General features: G+C 35.4%; 1 protein-coding gene across 6 annotated transcripts in view; it reads right to left on the bottom strand.

Moving 5' to 3' along the window:
• The window catches only part of LOC150074896 (paired amphipathic helix protein Sin3a-like), a 285,756-nt gene that overhangs the window by 91,106 nt on the left and 173,847 nt on the right, over window positions 1-20,803 (bottom strand). For all 6 annotated transcript variants that reach the window (XM_090389366.1, XM_090389363.1, XM_090389365.1 and 3 more), the window contains exon 12: window positions 6,495-6,575. In XM_090389366.1, coding sequence (XP_090245492.1) covers window positions 6,495-6,575 — 81 coding nt within the window. The remainder of the gene's footprint in view (window positions 1-6,494; window positions 6,576-20,803) is intronic.

Genomic DNA, 20,803 nt, shown 5'->3' with positions numbered 1-20,803 from the left:
GAAAAAATCTGCATAAATATGATTGGAAATATATATTGCTCTGGTATTTCAAGGAAATATGTTTCATGATTACCAGGGATTTCATGGCATTTCACAGCAATTAACAGGGCCACACTAAAGTTTTAATGGAATTTGGAGCATCATGTCCAACTGTATCTGGCAGTTGATACTTTCATTATTGTTTGTTTGTTATTTGGTTTTTAGGAGCATTAGCAACTAAGGCCATATTGCTCCGGGAATATGCGGTGGTCATTCCCTTGACCTTTTCGCATCCTCCGTATTTTGTGGTGACAGGCTCGAACCCCGGTCTAATCAAAAAGTGTGTGCTACGCACTGCTGCTCCTTCCCACCTGGCTACGGAGGCGCCCGATACTTTCATTATCTCTGAGTTGATTCTCTGTTACATGATTTGAGTTTATCTATTATATAGTCCAAATTTATATATTAATGGTAATCTGTCTGTGTGAAGACCATTAATTAATTAATTAACAAAACATATATTATGGATCACAGACCTCATATTATAACAATATTAATGATTCAGTGAGTTCCTGACAAATGACTGATCCTTTCTACAGCACTGATTGGTTTTTAAGAAAAGAAACATGATTAATTACAAGCGCAAAGGGAAAAAATTGGAACCTCTTTCAATAAGTTATTCTTATTGAAAGAGGTTCCAATTCTGGAGGAGGCAGCAATATTTCAAAATCAGGGATGTGCATGGTGACTTGAAGGAAGTATTTAAGGTTTTTAATTTAAAAAAGGGTTAAGCACTGAATCTTTCCTCTTTCTCAAGCAAACATACAGATTTCACACAGCAATGATGGTGCCACCCATTGTTATAATTACAGTTGCACCCAGTCTGACAAACCAAAAAAATTTTTTTTTGTTTTTAAAAAATGCTTTTGGTTTCTTTTGAATTTTTCTTAGAGTATATAATTGCTTAATCTAATAAGCAAATATTTATTGATAATATTTATGTTATTAATAAATATTTGCACACATGGAATATGTTTCTGCTTAGAATTCTGATAAGAATATAACAGATGATCCATAATATTTTTAAAATAGATAAATAAATAATAATTGAGATAAGTACTGTTTTATATAATAATTCAAATGTAAAACAATCAGTATGCAACTTACCATAGCAATAATATCAACCATCTGGCAAAAACCATACTTCTTAACACAAAAATGAAAACAAAAATGATAATACATACAGTACAGTACAAGTGGTCATGACTTTTTTCGCCTACATACTGCTACCTCTGCATGGTTTCTGTTCCCTAATTTCAGGATCTCTGTATATGCCTCTATTTAGCAAAGATCCTGAAAATAGGGAGTATGTTGCTTATATATTAGTTGAAGAATATTGCTTACATGTAACACACAATAATGAAAAGAATACTTCAATGCTTATAAAAGTTGAATTTTTAACCTTTTTTTTTTAGCAAGGTGTCCTTTTCATTGGTAATATTCTAGTGATGTATCTCTGATGGCTTTTACTAGCACCTGTGCAACGTATAGTCTAATGTTATCTATAGCACAAATAATGGCTTGTTCAACACCTTTGACTGAATTTTTTTCCCTTGATCTGCATCCCTCAAATGATACTATAGAGACTCCAAGCAATTGCTAGTCATTGTTCAGTTATAGGATATGTCATAGAATGATGCCTGTATCATCAAAAAAGAGGATCAGCATAACCCCTTTCCTGTGGAAGGGGCAGTCCTATTTAATGGCTGCCCTATTTAATGTGTGTTATGGAGTACCTATAAACCAATAGTCACATAAGACAAATGCACATACACAGAGTGATCACTGAATTATGACCACCTACCTAATATGGTGTTGGCCTTTCCGTCTGCATGGATAACAGTTGCTATTCGCCTAGGCATTGACTCTACTAGATGTCTGAAGACATCAGTAGGGATGTGCAGCTGTGCTGCCTGCAAGCCTTTCCCAGTGCTGGAATAGATGACAGGTGTTGTTGTGTGTCCATGCACTTCAATTCCTGTTCCAAAATATCCCAATGTTCAATTGGATTTAGGTTTATATATGTATGTGTTTGTTCACAGGCTGGAAAACACAAATGAACTCATATACAGGGAATCTCTCTCTCTCTCATCTCATCCCATCCCATCTAAAATTGATTAACCTAACCAAAGGAAGGTTCTTTAAGATTTCCCCCAGTCTCAAACACGATATGAACACTAGACCTCTTTCAACAAATGAAAAGTGGTAAACCCACTATAAAAATCTAATAAATATTTATTTGCACATAACAGCTTTTCTCACTTTACTTTCCAGTCAATCTTTGTATTATTCCTTTGAGATGCATAGGTCATTGCAACATAGTCGTGCTTATGTTGCAATGACATGGTGGGGTTTGTTTATTCCTTTCTTTTTCTGCGTATGCATATTTGCAGGTGCATGTGCAGCAATAATTTATTCTTATCATATTAATCACACTGTAAATCACATGGAACATGATTTATTTTTCACAGTTTTTAGCTTTATATGTTAATAACAACAATAAAAATTAAATTAAATCACATGGAACATGATTTACGTTTTCAGTTTTTTTAGCTTTATATGTTAATAACAACAATTAAAATTACTTCAAAGACTAGTTCTCTGTACAATAATTTAAAAATAATGAGATTCAACAAGTGTAGAATATTCAAGTGGTATAAAATACATAATTTATTATAAAAATGATTGTGCCCTATGTTGAAACTTGCTTTCCACACAAAACACAATGATGTGTAACATATCATATCATTTACAAATAATATTATAAATATAAATTTTAAAGCAACTTCTTTTGTGTCAGATGAAAATGCTTTACATATTTAAAGAGCTTATCTACAAAACTGTAATGAAAAACAAAAAAGTAGCATTAAACTAAAATTTAAGAGCTAAAAACTAAAAGACATCCCAATGTGAGAAAAGGTGCACACCTTTATTCTGGTTTGTAAAATTTAAAAGCCTACTATCAGAAAAAAAGTCAAAATTGCATTAAAAGAGAGGAAGCCTGAAAGATTAACAAGGCTTTTAAAACTTCATGAATATCAGCAAAATTTTAAGGAAAGTGGAAAATGAATGATAAATGTAATAGATGTATGCCACAGAGCAAGGGGCCATGTTAATTTATGTAAATGATATGTAGGTTAGCCATCAGATCAGAGATATTTCTATATGTGCATGAATGTTTTAATAATTTGCACAACTACAAATTTCACGAATTAGATAAAAGGTGTAGGTTAGGTTATGTTAGGTTACCTTTTTTGAAAAGACATTCCATGAATGTCTTTTAGATTTAGCTTTTAATTTTTAGTTTCAATTCACTTTGTTGTCTTTCTCACTTATAATTACAATTTTGAGGTAAACTCTGTAAATATTAGATACTTAGGTATATGCCAAGAAATTTTGGATGTTTTTCAAAATAAAAAAGTAAGTGAGGGGAATGATATATGGGTCCTGTCAAGTTTCTACATACAGAGAAAAGTTTATGTTAATAGTATAAATAATATATTTGATGTGGGATTTACTTAAAGATGTAACTACCATCAGAGGTAAAGGGAGGGGTTTTTGCTTTCGTAAAGGCGACTCAGACGACAGTGGTCTCAGAGATTTTTTAGGTTCTATACAGTGAGACAAACTGATGATGTTACCAACAGCAAATTCTAAACGGGAAGCATTCAAGGAATCTTGAATCAAGGGATTCAATATCTTGGAAGCTACTAGGCTTTTTGTTCCAACTAAGAAATATTGCTATAGATTCAGGCCCAAATGGATGTCAGATGAACTAATGAGACTCATGGCAGAGAATAAAAATGCATGGGATGCACAAATTGTCAGGTGACACAGAAGCCTATGGCAGATACAAGCTAGTCTGTAATCAAGTCACAAAAGAGGTTAGGCAACCGAAGGCAGATTATGAAAAATCTTTGGCAAAAGATGCAAAGGAAAACAGCAAAGACTTCCTTACTTATACAAACTCTAAAAGGAATAAGGATGAATCAGACTGGTCCACTTGATATATGGTTTAACTGTAGATGATCATTCTCAGATAGCTGCCGAACTACATGAGTATTTTGCATTGTACATTCACACATAAGGAGTTATTCAAGGAGGAGAGGGTCAGATGTTTATCACTCTGACGGGAAGTTGAATGATTCTGTAATAACTGAGAGCAAAGTGAAGGAGAAATTGTTGAAGTTAGACATAAGAAAGGCAGCTGGGGTGGATGGGATCTATCCAGTTATATTAAAGGAGCAGCAAAGGAAGTAAGTAAACCCTTAGCCATAATTATGAGAGCATCCTTGTTTGGACTCGGGGGTTAGTCCCCACGGACTGGAGATGTGCAAATGTATCTCCAATTCACAAAGGGGGATCGAAGGGTGACACAAGTAATTACAGACCTGTTAGTTTGATTTCGTTCCAAGGAAAATAATGGAGTCACTGGTTAAAAGAAGCATTGGAGAATCATTCAGACAAGACTGCAGCAAGAATTCAGACACAGCATGGGTTTGTCAAGGGGAATTCTTGTCTGACCAATCTGATTGAATACTAATGATGTGGTCATAAATGAACTGGATGCAAAAAATAATTTTGATATCATATACTTGGATTTCAGGAAAGCTTTTGATACTGTTGCACATGGAAGACTACTGTACAAATTGGAGCAGTATGGCATTAACTGCAAGTTGCTACAATGGATAAAATGTGGTTGAGTGGGAGAAAACAGAGAGTGGTGGTCAATGGGTAGTGCTCTATGTGGACTAATGTTATTAGTGGTGTCCCTCAGGGTTCGGTGTTGGGCCCATTGTTGTTTTGTTTATTTCTCAATGATATTGATGAAGGTATATCAAGCTTGATGTCAAAGTTTGCAGATGATACAATGGTTGGTAGGGTTTTTAATAACAGTAATGACAGTATGCTGCTGCAACAGGATCTGGAAAAGTTGGGTAGATGGGCTGAGAAGTGGTAATTGAAGTTTAACATTGACAAATGCAAAGTACATGGGTAGTAGTAACCCCAGAGAAATGTACCAACTATGTGGTGTTACACTCGGGGTAGTGGAGAATGAAAGAGACCTTGGGGTAATGCAGTCAGATATGTAGTTTTCTGAGCAGTGCAGACAGGCTGCCAGAGTAGGTCTTGGGGTCTTGTCAATGATATACAGGAATTTTGTGAGCAGGGATAAGAAGGTGATTATCCCCTTGTATAAGGCAATGGTCAGGCCACACCTTGAATACTGCGTACATGTCCCGAAGCCACATTTTAGGAAGGATGTAGAGTTGCTAGAACAAGTACAGAGAAGGGCAACAAGACTGGAGAAGGGAACAAAGGGGTGCTCTTATGAAGAAAGGCTTAAGTCCTGGAAATTGCAGCTTCTGGAGACTAGGCACCTGCGAGGCGATCTGATTGAGGTGTATAAGGCCTTGAATGGATTGAGCAGGCTCAATGCAGATTACAAACCTGAGGGGGCATAGATTCAAACTGAGGAAAGATAGTTGTAGAATAGATGTGCAGAAGTTTGTCTTTAGCCAGTGGGTAGTTTGCTGGAACAAACTTCCATCTGTTGTTGTGGAAGTTGACAGCTTAAATAAATTCAAAACAAAGCTAGACAAACATTTGGAATGAATGGATCAGTGAAATGGGATTTTTTTTTTTGGCTCATGCTGTATAGGCTTGCTTTCTTGCATCATGTGCTTCTACTAATGCTAATGGCCATATGGTGAAAGGAAGCCGTAAGCTTTTGCTACACCAGCCAAAAAAATAAAAATGAAAACAAATAATAATAAATAAATAAATACAAAAATAATAATAAGTAAATAATAAAATAAACTACCTGTTATTACTTATAATAATTTTTAAATACTTTTTAATGATACTGGGACAAACACCTTTAGCATTATTAGTAGAGGTAAATGATGCAAGAAATCAAGCTTATATAGCATCAGCCAAAAAAAAGAAAGAAAAACCCCTTCCCATTTAACCCATCCATTCACACCAAATGCTTGTCTAGTCCTTGTTCTCAGTTATTTACAGTGCATGCAATGCACAGATTGCCAAATCTAGTTGCTATCAATTTCAAACAACTTCTTAATTATTTAATATTAAGGTAAGTGATAAACAGAATCTTTGATTTTATAAAATCATTAATATAAAAATTTCATTCCATTCATTTACTATCAAAAAAGATTTTCAATCAAATAGTTTTGCATACGTCATCTATTTTGTTATTCCGAAATACACAAAAAGCACATTTTATAATAATGACTTATACACAGGTCAATGCATTTTCTGACTTCTCGAGACTTAAATGTAGGGTTGGGGGGGAGGTAACTTATACTTGTTACCTACAGTATATAAAAAAGCATTTGCTAAATCTATTATTATTATATATAACCCTAATCAACAGAATTACCATATTTAATAAATGGTAATTATTCCTTTATTGATATGAAATTTTTTCTTACCTTCTTAAAACTAAAGGGAGAGCAACTAAAGGATTTTTCTTTAATCCTTCAATTATATCCCCAGCTTTATCACCATATATCCTGAAAAAAAAAAAAATAAAATAAAATAATAATAAATAAATAAATAAAAAATCAAAATTAAAAAATGTGCATGTGTGTATGCACACACAAATATACTTAATAACAGTTCCTCTTGCAAACAAATTTCTTTTAAAGGATACAATAAAGTGCTACAGCATGAAATAAAAAAAACATTAAATACTGTACCTTAATGCACTTGCAAGCAGTGCAGGTTAGGAGAGATTGATATTTTGCTGCACTGCATAGTGGCTACTGACAGAGTCTAAAGAGTTCTTGTGTATCCTCTCTGGAGGTTCAGATGACACAATACAGATGTTTGACCTGTTTGGCAGGCTGGTGGAAGGTGATGGTGAGAAAAACCTGGCTCCTGGTAGTGAAAATATTTTCACTGATTACAAATACTATCATACTGAGACAGTTACATCACTAGATCTCATATGGATGAAAAGCTAGGTTCAGTGGCATGTGCAGCAACAAATGAGGAGATTCTCAGTTCAAGCTCATATACTGTCATGAAAAATGCACAGCATATTGTGAACTGTGGTGCCAGAAAATAAATAAAAATATGGCTTCCCTTAATTAAATATATGCATAGTCAGTGAACACATACTTTTTTGACCCTGGCCACCCAGAGAATAAACCGAAATTTATTTATTTATTTTCAAAGTCTGTTAAAGAGAAGGTTTACTGTATGTCATTTAAATAACGATACTTTGTGCAAACTGAAACTTACAAGGGCAGAAAAATTAATAACTCACTTGCTTCAACCTAATTTTTATATTTTTGGTCAAAACTATACTTTTTTTTTTTTTTTTTTATGAACAGTAACTGTTGACACCATAAAATTCATATAATTAAGATGATACTGACTGAAGAAATTATTGAAAAACAAAACAAAACATGATTATGTCTCAAAACTGCTGTAGAAAAAAGAATATTGCTATACCACCAAGCTAATATATCACATTAATATTGCAATTAAGGTTACACTCAGTGAGGTGCTATACTGCTACCTAAGTACCAAGATACCTTTAACAGTAAAAATAAAATAAAATCATAAACATTAAACAGACTAAAGTGTCATGCTCACCTCCAGCAGTGCAAACTGGTGTAACGTCAGAAGTGGGGTCCCTCAAGGATCAGTTCCTTGACCACTCTTGCTTCTCATTTTCATAAATGACATTGATGAAGGAATAGAAGGTGTCATGTCAAAATTTGCAGATGACTTTCTAGTCCACACTCAGTAATTAATGAATACTAATCAGTGAATTAGGATTGTAGCATTTTATCCATTATGGTGCAGCACAAATTCAAAGGTCAACTGGATAGTTACCTATGTGAGGCAGAAGCAAATAATCTGTATTTTCTTTCTTATCTACTCATCCCCCCATGCAACAAATGCCTGTGGCTTCCTTCCACTATATGACTATTACTATTATTATTATAAATGCAAGACTTCTTGCACAAAGATACAACTCCCACACTCCAAAAGAAGAGTACCACATATGTAATAAATAAAAAAATACAAGGAACTCACAAGAACTAATTCTTCAAGAAACATCAGTTCTTGTGAATTCCAAAGATTGTATTTCAGTCACTGATTACTATTCAGCAAAGTGTCAACAGATGTCCCTATATATTACAAAGAATAAGAAGTAAAGAACAAAATGAACTCAAAAATATAAGAATAGTCATGGATACAACAAATATCATAGCAGCTAGTGTCCATGGCATAGGTTAAATTGATATTTCTGTGTTCAATTTCTCTCTATAATTTAAACAAACAAATATAACAAACAAAATACAGATTTCTATGTCGACTCCACTCACCATTGTGTTTAAATTAAATGCAAATGTGTTTGGTTTAGACCAGTTGAATCGTGGAGTCAACATGGAAATCTGTCTTTTATTTGTTCATTTAACTTATAAAGGTAGTGGCTATCGCATATGTTATTTTTATATTTTTGAGTTCAGTTTGTTCAATGCTTACCATTCTATACCCAGATCCTATATGACATCTGCTTATGCTTTGTTGGACAATAGTCAATAACTAAAAGTTGTTGCTTTCCTCTGCACCCATTCCAACAGGTTCACATCCTTCTTAATATGAGGCCTCCACACCTGTATGCATTAATCAAGATGTAGGCTGACTATTGCCTTATACAATGGGATAACCACCTCTTTATCCCTGCTTGCAAAATTCCTGTATCAATGGCATAAGAGGATACTTAACTTTTAACATTTGTTTCATTTGTAACAAATGAAACAAATTGTAAAAATCTCCGAGTACTGTGTGGCTTTTTATTTTTGATCAAAGCTGGGTGTGGTTTACAACTAATTTTTGCAGCTCACTATGATTGATGGTAATGGAAAACTGATGTGTCAATTTTACAGCAACAGCATAAGAGGATAATTAACTTTTAACCTTTGTTCCTTTAAGTGGAGTATTACATAGAGACACCATAAAATTCATATAATTAAGGTGCCAGCAGTGGCAAAGAGATTACAATCAACAATGTCAAATTTTTTACCAACCACATAAGAGATATTATAATATGCCAGCACGTTATAACAACCTATGTGGTAGATACCACCCAATTTCCTATAAACCTAATGCTATTTTAAATTCCTTATAGCAACACTGAAAGAACAAATTCTCTCTATAATGGCACAAAAATTTCCTCCACTCTATTATGTTTACTTTTATATTACCAATATTCACATTTCAAAATGAAAGAATATTGAAGCTAATGACAAACTTGCAAGCTCACCATGAGAAATCACTTGCTGGCAATTTCTCCCACTCCTTGTAATGAAATTAATTTGACTAAAAGTTAATTTCAATATACAGTATGTAGAGACTGTTGGTTTATCAGTATGGCACCCATGAAGTGGGTAGCTTAGCCAATCACATTATCTACAGCTTGTAAAATTTCACAAGCTGTAGATAATGGTGTGAATTCTAAGACTAATATATTGCTAAACAGTTCAATATTCCTTACAGTACTTTTCACCATTCTGAAAGATTGAAAGCTTAGAGAAATCTGCTGCACTAGGATCAGAGCATGAAAGAAGAAGTATCCGGATCTTGAAAATCTACTATTGGAATAGCTAATGATGTGTGCAAAAAACATTCTCACAGACAGAAATCTTTTAAAAAAATAGGGCTAAATCATTTGCATTTTGGATGAATATTAAAGAAAGTGTTCCAGTGGTTGGTTCCAGAAATTTAAGACTCATCATAGGCTGCCTTTCAAAAAAAGTGTGCAGTAAAGCTGCAGCCATCAACACTGAAACTATGAAGGAATGAAAGGAAAATCCTTTAAAATATACAACCAGAATGACATTTTCAATGCTGCTGAAACTTGACTTTTTTTTTTTTTCTATTAAATAAAATGCTTATCTAATAAGCATTTTATCTAATAAACAACAGCTTATCATTTATGTAATAGCAAACTTGAACTTGTCTGGCACAGAAGTCCTGATGCTTTAAAGGTTTGAAGTCATTATCGACTATGTATCTCAGAAAACCAAAAGGCTTGGATGCCATAAAAAATCTATGAAGAATGAGTGTCTGCACAGGTAGTACAGTGGTTATAATTACCGTCCTCCCCTCAACACTGGATGGAAAAGATCTGGGTTTGAATCCTGTCAATGATGCAAGAAACTTTCATGGATTTTTTTCACTCCATGGCTGAGTTAGTCTCAGGTGTGAATAGCAAGGTTTCTTCTATCCTAAGAAACTCTGGTTTTCTGTCAAGCAAAACAGGCAAATTGAACAGAGAACACAAAATTTATGAACATGTTACACATGAGCAGATGAGCTGATTCTAAGGTGGCCCTAATATGACAGTTTTTATGAAGAATTGATCGGACTTAGAGAAAGAGATCAGCAAGAAGAACAGAAAATTCTGCTGTTTGCAGACAACTGCACCCCCTCACTGCCAAGTGAATGGCTGGTGTGCAAAGACTTGAGTACCTGCCATGTAACAGGACATCAGTTCTTCACCACATGATCAAGGTGTAATCCAGTGCTTTAAGAAAAGTTATCAAAGAATGCTATTAAACAAAATTGTGCTGTTTATTGAAAACAAAACAACGCAAAATCAACATGCTGGGAGGTTAGAAAAAAGTGATTGCTGATGTCTTCAAACTTGCTGGATTCATCATCTTAAATAATGCAATGAATGAAGCTTCTCATGCTGCTGCTTTTTCTATTAATCAAAGAAATTTTTGAGAATGTACATCATCACCAAAACTTAGATGGAAATATTTTAAAGACTATGCTGAAGTGGATGTGGATGTTGTGTGTTTCAAGATATACGCAAATGAAGAGGAACTCATTGCACACGTAATGGGATCTGAAATTTGCAGTATTAAAGAAGAGAAACCTACTATGGTTCCATAAGAAGTTTTGTTCAAAGTCACTCATCAAGGATTAAGAACTTGTACATAGTTTTTTTCAAGCACAACCGAACCGAACTGGAAGTGAACTAAATGCTATCATGCACCTTCATAATTCTCTTTTAAATCATACTCTGTCACTGAAACAGTGCATTCTGACAGATTATTTTAGTTTGAAACAAATTCCCCTGTCTGTGGCTTTGATACATACAGTATCTATGTTACCAATAATTAATCTCACACTGTTCAATCAATGCAAAATGCTCAGTCTTCATTTTCTTGTTTAATACTGCAGTACATAATCTGAATTATATTATACTATACTATAATAGCAAAATTATATTAAATATCATTAGCCTGCATTTTAAGAAAAGTTCTATGATGCTTTATTGCTGATAAGAAATCTGAACTACATTTTTAATGGAAATTGAGTTACTTGAAATTTGCTCTATCATGTCAGAATTTTTTTCAAATATAAAAAAAACAAAAATATTGGTTTTTTTTGCTTCTAGTTTATTTTTATTCTTACATGTTTTATAAATAAGTAATTTTACATAAAATATATTGATAAAAATATGTAAAAACAGAAATATCAAAGGTTATGTTCTCCTCACAAGTCTAGATGGCCACAAACTGGATTTCTTATACATTAGACTGGATAAAATTTCTACAGTGGCTGTTCTCCTATTAGAATCCAGCAGTAGTCAAACATCATACTGGCATTCCATCCATCCTCATCGGTACCTTTCTTTTTTTCATTTCTTTTATATCCCAATGAAATCTTTTCCCTGATTTTCACTTAAACTGTCTAAATTTTCTGGGAAATACTGGAGATGAACTGGAAGAAGTATACCTTAATACTGCAGCCTAGTTTTCTGTACTTCTCTGCCTTGTTGTACACGTTGGCACTAATGATATTAAGAGTAGGAGACCAGCAGAATTACTTAACAAGTACAGGTCACTGTTGAAAAAAAGCCGTGAATTAGGGTTGAATTTGAAAGTGTCTGCAATTCTGCACAGACACGATAGGAGGAAGTATATGATGAGAGCCTTGTCGATCAATTCGGCCCTGGAAAGATTGTGCAAGGCTCAAGGTGTAGAATTTTTTTCAGCCTGGTCTGTACTTGTTAACAGGAGAGACTGCTTCTACAGGGATGGGATACACTTAAACAGAAAGGGTGCAAGAATATTTGCTGATGCTATCGAGGCAGTGTTAGGTGAGTTGGAAAACTGCTAGCATGGGGGGGGGATACAAGTACTAACAGATTAACAGTACCCACTGGCAGAGGTGAAAGTGATTCTTGCACTGCTTCTATTGGAATGAGCAGTAGCCTGGAAAACAAGATGCAGGGCCGTAGCCTAGTGGTCAGGCGCGCGGGTGCATAAGTACACGTGCCTTGAGTGACCGGGGTTCAAGCCCGTGACCACCGAATACGGTGCTGTTTCTTGTATTCTATCTATCTTGTGAACTCTTCTGACCGTTTGGTCGTCCCGGAGTATAAACAGAAAATTTATTTTTTATTTTTACTTCAGAGACTGCTGGAAGTCATTGAGGTGCAAGTAAACACATGGGTTTTGTGTTAGGGTAGCTAAGAATAGGAACAGGTGCATGTATACTTGCGTGTACACCAATGCTAGGAGTTTGGCAAATAAATTTGATGAATTTTAGGTATTGCTCAAAACATCAAAGAAGATATTGTTGAGATATCAGAGACGTGGTGTCACACAGATACAAGTAAACACATGGTTGTGTTAGGGTAGCTAAGAATAGGAACAGGTGCATGTATACTTGCGTGTACACCAATGCTAGGAGTTTGGTAAATAAATTTGATGAATTTGAGGTATTGCTCAAAACATTAAAGGCAGATATTGTTGGGATATCAGAGATGTGGTGTCACACAGATATAAGGAATGCAGAACTGGAATTTAGGGAGTACAATGTGTACAGAAAGGATAGACAGGATAGGAAGGGAGGAGGGGTTATACTATTAGTAAAGAAACACACAAAATCCAAAGAAGTGAAGCCAGTCGACATCACTGGACAGTGCAGTGTCGAGTCAGTTTGGTGTGATATAAGCATTGGGAGATCAAAATTGAGAGTAGGAGTGTGCTATAAGCCTAATGACTCTGATGAGTATAATAAGAAACTGTACAGAGAAATAGAGTGGGCCAGTAAATCAGAGAGTCTTATAATGGGGGATTTTAATTTCCCAGATATTGACTAGAATTTGTGGGTTGGTCACTCACACACTAGCAAGGCTTTTGTGGATTTATTGGATGATTGTTTTCTATATCAGCATGTTCGGGAGGCAACTAGAGGGAGTAATACCCTTTATCTGATTATCAATAGTGATTCTTCATGCATTAAGAATCGGCAGATAAAGGAACCACTAGGTGGCAGTGATCACAGCGCTGAAGTGGGATTTACTCAAAGAGGTAACTACCATCAGGGGTAAAGGGAAGGGTTTTTGCTTTCGTAAAGGCGACTACGATGGTCTGAGACAGTATTTAAATTCTATACAGTGGGACCAACTGATGATTTTACCAACAGCAAATTCAAAATGGGAAGCATTCAAAGAATTTATCTTGGAAGCTACTAGGCTTTACATACCAACTAATGAGACATATGGTAGAGAAGAAAAATGCATGTGATACATATAAATTAATGTGTGACATGGAAGCCTATGACAGATATAAGCTGGTCTGTAACCAAGTCACAAAGGAGATTAGACAGGCAAAGGCAGATTACGAGAAATCCTTGGCAAAGGATGCAAAGAAAGACAGAAAAGAGTTCTTTACCTATGTAAACTCTAGAAGGAAAGGGATGAATCAGATTGGTCCACTGGATATTGATGATTCAACTGTTGATGATCCTGCTCAGGTGGCTAACAAACTAAATGGGTATTTTGCATCTACATTCACCCATGAGGAGTTATTCAGGATGGGGAATGCCAGAGGTGAGTTAAACTCTGGCAGTGAGCTAGATGATTTTGTGATAACTGAGAGGAAAGTGGAGGAGAAATTGTTGAGGATAAACATAAAAAAGACACCAGGGGTGGAAGGGATCTATCCAGTTATATTAATGGAGGCAGCAAAGGAAGTAAGGAAACCTTAGCCATAATTATGAGAGTTTCTTTGGACTCAGGGGAGGTACCCATAGACTGGAGATGTGCAAATGTGACCCCCAATTCACAAAGAAGGATCAAAGACTGACACAAGTAATTATAGACCTGTGAGTTTAACTTCTGTTCCAAGAAAATTAATGGAGGCACTGGTTAAAGAAGCACTGTAGGATCATCTATACAAGACTTCAGTTATAGCTCGGACACAGCATGGGTTTGTTAAGGGAAAGTCTTGCCTGACCAATTTGATTGGATACTATGATGCAGTCACAAAAGAACTGGATGCAAGGAAAAATTTGGTATTATATATTTGGATCTTAGAAAGGCTTTTGATACTGTTGCACATGGAAGACTGCTGCACAAATTAGAGCAGTGTGGTACTGGAGGCAAATTGCTGCTATGGATAAAGGGATGGTTGAGGGGGAGAAGACAGAGAGTGGTAATCAATGGACACTTCTCATCGTGGACTAATGTTATTAGCGGAGTCCCTCAGGGTTCAGTATTGGGTCCATTGTTGTTTTCTGTATTTATAAATGATATTGATGATGGTATATCAAGCTTAATATCCAAGTTTGCAGATGATACAAAGGTTGGCAGGGTTGTTAAGGACACTACTGACAGTATGCTGCTGCAACAGGATCTGGAAAGGTTGAACTGATGGGCTGAGAGGTGGCAAATGAAGTTTAACATTGACAAATGTAAAGTACTACATGAGGGGAAACAGCAACCCCAGAGTTACGTATCAACTCTGTGGTACTACACTGACAGTGGTAGAGAATGAAAAGGATCTGGGGGTAATATACAGGAATTTTTCTAGCAGGGATAAGGAGGTTGATTATCCCCTTGTATAAGGCAATGGTCAGGTCACACCTTGAGTACTGTATATAGATCTGGAGACCTCATTTCAAGAAGGATGTAGAGCTGCTGGAACGAGTACAGAGAAGAGCAACAAGATTAGTGAATGGAACAAAGGGTTGCTCTTATGAAGAAAGGCTTAAGTTTTGCAAATTACAGTGTCTGGCGACTAGGCACCAGCCGGGTGATCTGATAGAGGTGTATAAAGCTTTGAATGGTTTAAGAATGCTCAATGCTGATGGGATTCTTCCTCTTGTTCAGAATAATTACCTGAGAGGGCATAAATTCAAATTGAGGAAAGACAGATGTAGGATAGATGTGCGGAAATTTGCCTTTAGCTAGAGGGTAGTTGGTTGGTGGAACAGATTTCCATCCCTTGTTGTAGAAGTTGATAGCCTAAATAAATTTAAGGCTCAGCTGGACAGGTATTTCGAACAAATGGAGGGGTGAAATGGGAGTGGTTTTTTTTTTTTTTGGCTGATGCTGCATAAGCTTGCTTTCTTGCATCATATGCCTCTACTAATGCTAATGTTACTCATGATTGTCCATAATTTGATTGTTTACTCTTTCTCAAAAATTTGCATATATTTTTAAATCCAGTCCAAGGGTCTCTTGCAGTTTGGTTCATGGATTCTTCAAATACAGTCTAGCAGCAGCTGGCAGATTTGAGGTCCAACAAAAATTCCTGATTTGATTTTTTCATATGTAAGTGATGGGAATTTACTGCAAAAATACTCAAAACAAAATATCCTTCTTTATTCAGAGTTTGGACAAACGTTTTCATTAAAGCTAGCTTGATATGCAGAGGAGGTATCAGTACTTTTTTTCAATCTATTAATGGTTTGTCTTTAAGGTTCTTTGAACTGGTATCAGAGTCTGTCTTGGTGGCCATACTTTTCTTTCCCAATTCTTGATCGACCATCCCACTCACACAGAAATCAAGGCATTTGTGTGTAACCAAGTTAAAAGATGAGCAGCAGACCAATAACTTTAAAATCTCCACATACTAGCCAACCATAATTCCTGTATTGAATTTTTTCCAAAAGATGCTTAAAATTTTTGTAGTTTTCTTTTAAGTGTGCTGAATGGGCTAGAGGAATGGATGCATGTTTTTACATTAAGAACAGAAACTTCTTTGAAGCTTTCCTTTGACAAGTCAATAAAGAGCCTTCACTCTGTTGGTTGGTAGAAAATTTCAAAAACATTCATAACCGCAAAAAATTTCAGAAACATTCATATTGTTGCAGGTTGCAACATTTCACTGAGCCTTCTTCAGAAAAATGGAGAACCAATTCTTCTTCACGATGTCTATACCACGAAAAGAGTGTTACGAGGGCTGGCAGATTCTTGGATTTCAGTCTTGACTCTAACAGCTCTGTAGATCCTTTGGCTAGATTTAAATTGCTCATGAGATTGTTGAGTTTGTTTTTTCTAAACAGCTGTGAATTTCTTTGACACAATAGTTTATACCATTCTCTGGATCGCAAATGTCAGATTTTAGCAGGGTGGCCAACCATCCCAATTTAGAACTTCAAGTCCTGCTTCCCAATAATACCATCATTTTTCTCGATAAGAGAGGAAAAAACTGTTAATTTATTGATTTTACGTATTTTTTATTAATTATAATTGGGATCTAACAGATGTCTTAAAAATTAATTCTAATAACAAGAGAAAAAATGAGAATTGAGAAATCTTTTTTCTCTTTGTTGTTTTAAATTACACATATAACGTATGCCATAGATAAATGAATTTTCCTTTTTTTGAATTGTTAAAGTGAAGTAATTTTGAAAATTAAATAAAAACAGTAATAATCGTTTAAGATATCGTAAAGTACAGTGAATAACCACATTCAAATGCTTCATCAGAAAGGGTTTTCAGCTTAATGACATCTGCTTGGTGGAAAGAGAGAAACCGTCTTTTATTAGAAAATTTAGAAGCCAAACTTATGGTGAAAGAAAACTATAACATGTCCTGTTCAGAATTTAAAAACTTTGTAAAATCTTCGGAAGGAGAAGAAATTTTAAAACTAGCGAAATGCAAAGAAAAATATATAAAGTAAAAGTAGTCTTCCTTGATATTTTTAAAATAACTGTTATAAATACTGTAATATTATATTACAGTAGCTATAACAGTTTTATTTTATTTATAACATATTTTTAATAACAGTTTTATTTATACAACATATTAACAACAATCATATAACAAATAAATACTATGATTGATTGATTGATAAAGAAATGTATTTTAATTGTAATTTTATATATATTTTTTACTTTTTGAAGGAAAAAATGCTACACTACACATTTCGTTTCAAGTTGTCCCACTTACCAAGTTTCAAAATACGGCCACCCTGGATCTTGGGATCTAATGATTCATGAACCATTAGATATGCCATCAGATCAAGGTGGAGGTGGTGCTGGTTGTTCAGGTCCATGGGGTACTAGCCTTACAGCTGAAGAATGTTGTTTTGGTACACAATGCTCTGCTTATTCTTTGTGTTATAACCTTCTACATTTATAGAACACAAGAAGTAATCATTAATAAGATCCCAGGGTTCCCTCCTCACCATGGGAATGGCAAATGTCATGGCTTTTTTTTTTTACATTTCAAAAATCGTAAGCCCTCCACACATGTACAGCACGGGGGAGGTTCAACTTTCAATCTTGGTCACTTAATAAAATTACAGGATACATAGCATATAGAGAGGGCAAACAAAATAATGGAAACACTTGGTATGAAAGTAGTAGTTTTTGTAATGGCTGTGATGTATTTATGAACATTCAGAAATGATTTTTTTTTTTTTTGTTTCTTGCAAGTAGTACTGCAAAGGAAAGACAATAAAAGCTGATGTTTATTTAGAGATTATATAAAAATATAATTGTTGATACACATTTAGCAAGGGCATCAGTGAATAAAACTGCTGATTTGTTTAATATATCAGTGCCACTGTATCAAAAGTTATGTCTATATTCACCAAGTATGAAAAAAAATCTAATTGGATGAATTGTGACAGAAAATTGAAGCTGACCGAAGGACACTGCTGAACACTGAAAAAGGACTGCAGCCTAAAAACATAAAACTAACACCTCAAAAATAATTGAAGAATTTCATGTGCTTCTCAGCAATCCAGTTTTAATGTGCTTCTCAGCAAAACAGTTTGGAAAGAGCTTCATAAAGCTGAAATTTATGGCAGAGCCGCTATTGCCAAGCCACTTGTTACTGATGGTAATGCCAGAAAGAAGATGCAACATATAAAAAAAAAAAAAAAAAAAAAAAAAAAAAAAAAAAAAGCATAAAAACTAGACATTTGATGATTGCAAATATGCCATTTTCAGAAGAATCATCATCCACACTTTTTTTCTAACATCAGGGAGAGTTTACATTAGGTAAATGTAGAATGAAGCACATCACCCTGAGCCTCTTGTGTCACCCATCAAATGTGGAGGAGGACCAACAATTATTTTGGCAGCAATATCTTTGTATTTTTTTGGGTCTGATCATAAACCGGGCGAATTATTGCCGCTGATTATCTTGATATTCTTAGTGACGAGGTTCATCCCCACAAACAATGACATGCTTCAAGATGATAATGGTCCAATACACACACAGCCAGAAGAGTCCAAACTTAGTTTGAGAGGCTAAGCATCTCTCATGGACAACATAATCACCAGACAAACATTATTGAGCCATTGTGGGCATATTTGGAGAGGAGAACGAGAAGTAGATTTCCTCCACTTTCGTCACTCACAGAGCTTGACACTCCTCCACAAAGTGCAACATTTTTATTACGACAGTTCAAGATTTATTTGAATCTATTCCACACTGAATACAAGCAGTTTTAAAAGCAAAGGGTGGTCCAACATCATATTACTACATACCTGTAACTCTTATATCATAAGAATTTCCATTATTTTGTCCACCCCATACATTTTCCCAAACAATGTTATAATCCTGCCTTTGTTTTGCCACAACATAGTTACTACAGATGTAACAAAATATATTTGGATTGTTCATACAACCACAAAGACAAACAATATGAAAATCATGTTAGAAGGGCACTAGTTAGCATAACTACACCAGAAAACAATCGAATGCAGAAGTAGTAGTAGTGGCATGTGATGCAAGTGTATGAGCTTATGCAGCATCAGCCGGAAAAAAAAAAAAAAAAAAATTACAAAACAATCCCCTCAAAATGTTTCTCCAGTTCCTCCTTAATTTTATTTAACCTATCAACTTCCACAATGACAGATGGAAGTTTGTTCCAGCAATTAACCACCTGCCGGCTAAAGGCAAATTTCCGCGCATCTATTCTACATCTGTCTTTCCTCAATTTGAATTTATGCCCCCTTAGGTTCGTAATCTGAACAAGTGGAAGAATCCCATCAGAATTCAGGGTGCTCAACCCATTCAAGGCCTTATACACCATAATCAGGTCATCTCGCAGGTGCCTTCTCCAGCCACTGCAATTTGCAGAACTTAAGCCTCTCCTGGTAAGAGGATCCCTTCATTCCCCTCACCAATCTTGTTGCCCTTCTCTGTACACGCTCAAGTAAATCTACATCCTTCCTAAAATGAGGCCTCCAGACCTGTATGCAGTGCAGTACTCAAGGCGTGGCCTGACCATTGCCTTATACAGAGGGACAATCACCTCCTTTTCCCTACTAGCAAAATTCCTATATATCATTGACAAAATCCCATGACCTGCCCTGGCAGCATTGCTCAGAAAACTTCATATCTGACTGCACAATTACTCCCAGGTCTTTTTCATTTTCTACCACCTTAAGTGTAGTACCACACAGTTGGTATGTTTCTCTGGGGTTACTTCTACCCATATGCAGTACATTGCATTTTTCAATGTTAAACTTCAGTTGCCACTTCTCCGCCCATCTGCCCAAATTTTCTAGATCCTGTTCCAATAGCACACTGCCATTAACAACCCTGCCAACCTTTGTATCATCTGCAAACTTCGACATTAAGCCTGATATACCTTCATCAATATCAATGATAAATATACAAAACAACAGTGTACCCAACACCGAACCTTGTGGGACTCCACTAATAACATTAATCCACGAAGAGCAGCACCCATTGATTACCACCCCCTGTCTTCTCCCACTCAACCATCCTTTTATCCATTGTAGCAACTTACCCTTAATACCATTCTGCTCCAATTTGTACAGTAGTCTTCAATGCACAACAGTGTCAAAAGCTTTCTTGAAATCCAGGTATATGATATCAAAATTATTTTTTGCATCCAGTTCCTTTGTAACCAACATCATAACCACCTTTGTAACCACATCCAATCAAATTTGTCAGACAAGACTTTCCCTTAACAAACCCATGCTGTGTCTGAATTATTGCTGCAGTCTTGTCTCGATGATCCTGCAATGCATCTTTAACCAGTGACTCCATTATTTTACCCGGAATAGAAGTAAAACTAACTGGTCTGTAATTATTCGTGCCACCTTTCGATCCCCTTTTGTGAATTGGGGATACATTTGCACATCTCCAGTCCGTGGGGACTTCCCCTGAGTCCAAGGATGTTCTCATAATTATGGCTAAGGGTTTGCTTACTTCCTCTTATATCCTCTTATGTAGTTGGTAAAAATTTGACATATCAGTTTAATGTTATCATCTCAAACACAGTGGGCAACAAAAAATTTTGATGCGAAACACAGCCATAACACATGGAGGAAGAGCCAGCTCTGATAGAAAATCAAAAGTCAGAAACTGCTTACAAATTTTTTGATAACAACTCTTACAGAAACAAATGTTAAAAAAACTAGGTATTCGCTTATGCTGCTATTAAAAAATTATTCAAATAGACAACTACACATAGCAACACAA

The sequence above is a fragment of the Mastigoproctus giganteus genome, unplaced genomic scaffold (assembly GCF_048544385.1).
Source record: "Mastigoproctus giganteus isolate SK-2022 unplaced genomic scaffold, ASM4854438v1 scaffold_15, whole genome shotgun sequence".
Classification (NCBI taxonomy): domain Eukaryota; kingdom Metazoa; phylum Arthropoda; class Arachnida; order Uropygi; family Thelyphonidae; genus Mastigoproctus; species Mastigoproctus giganteus.
The sequence above is the reverse complement of the archived record's forward strand: the minus strand, read 5'-3'. Positions and strand labels throughout refer to the sequence as shown.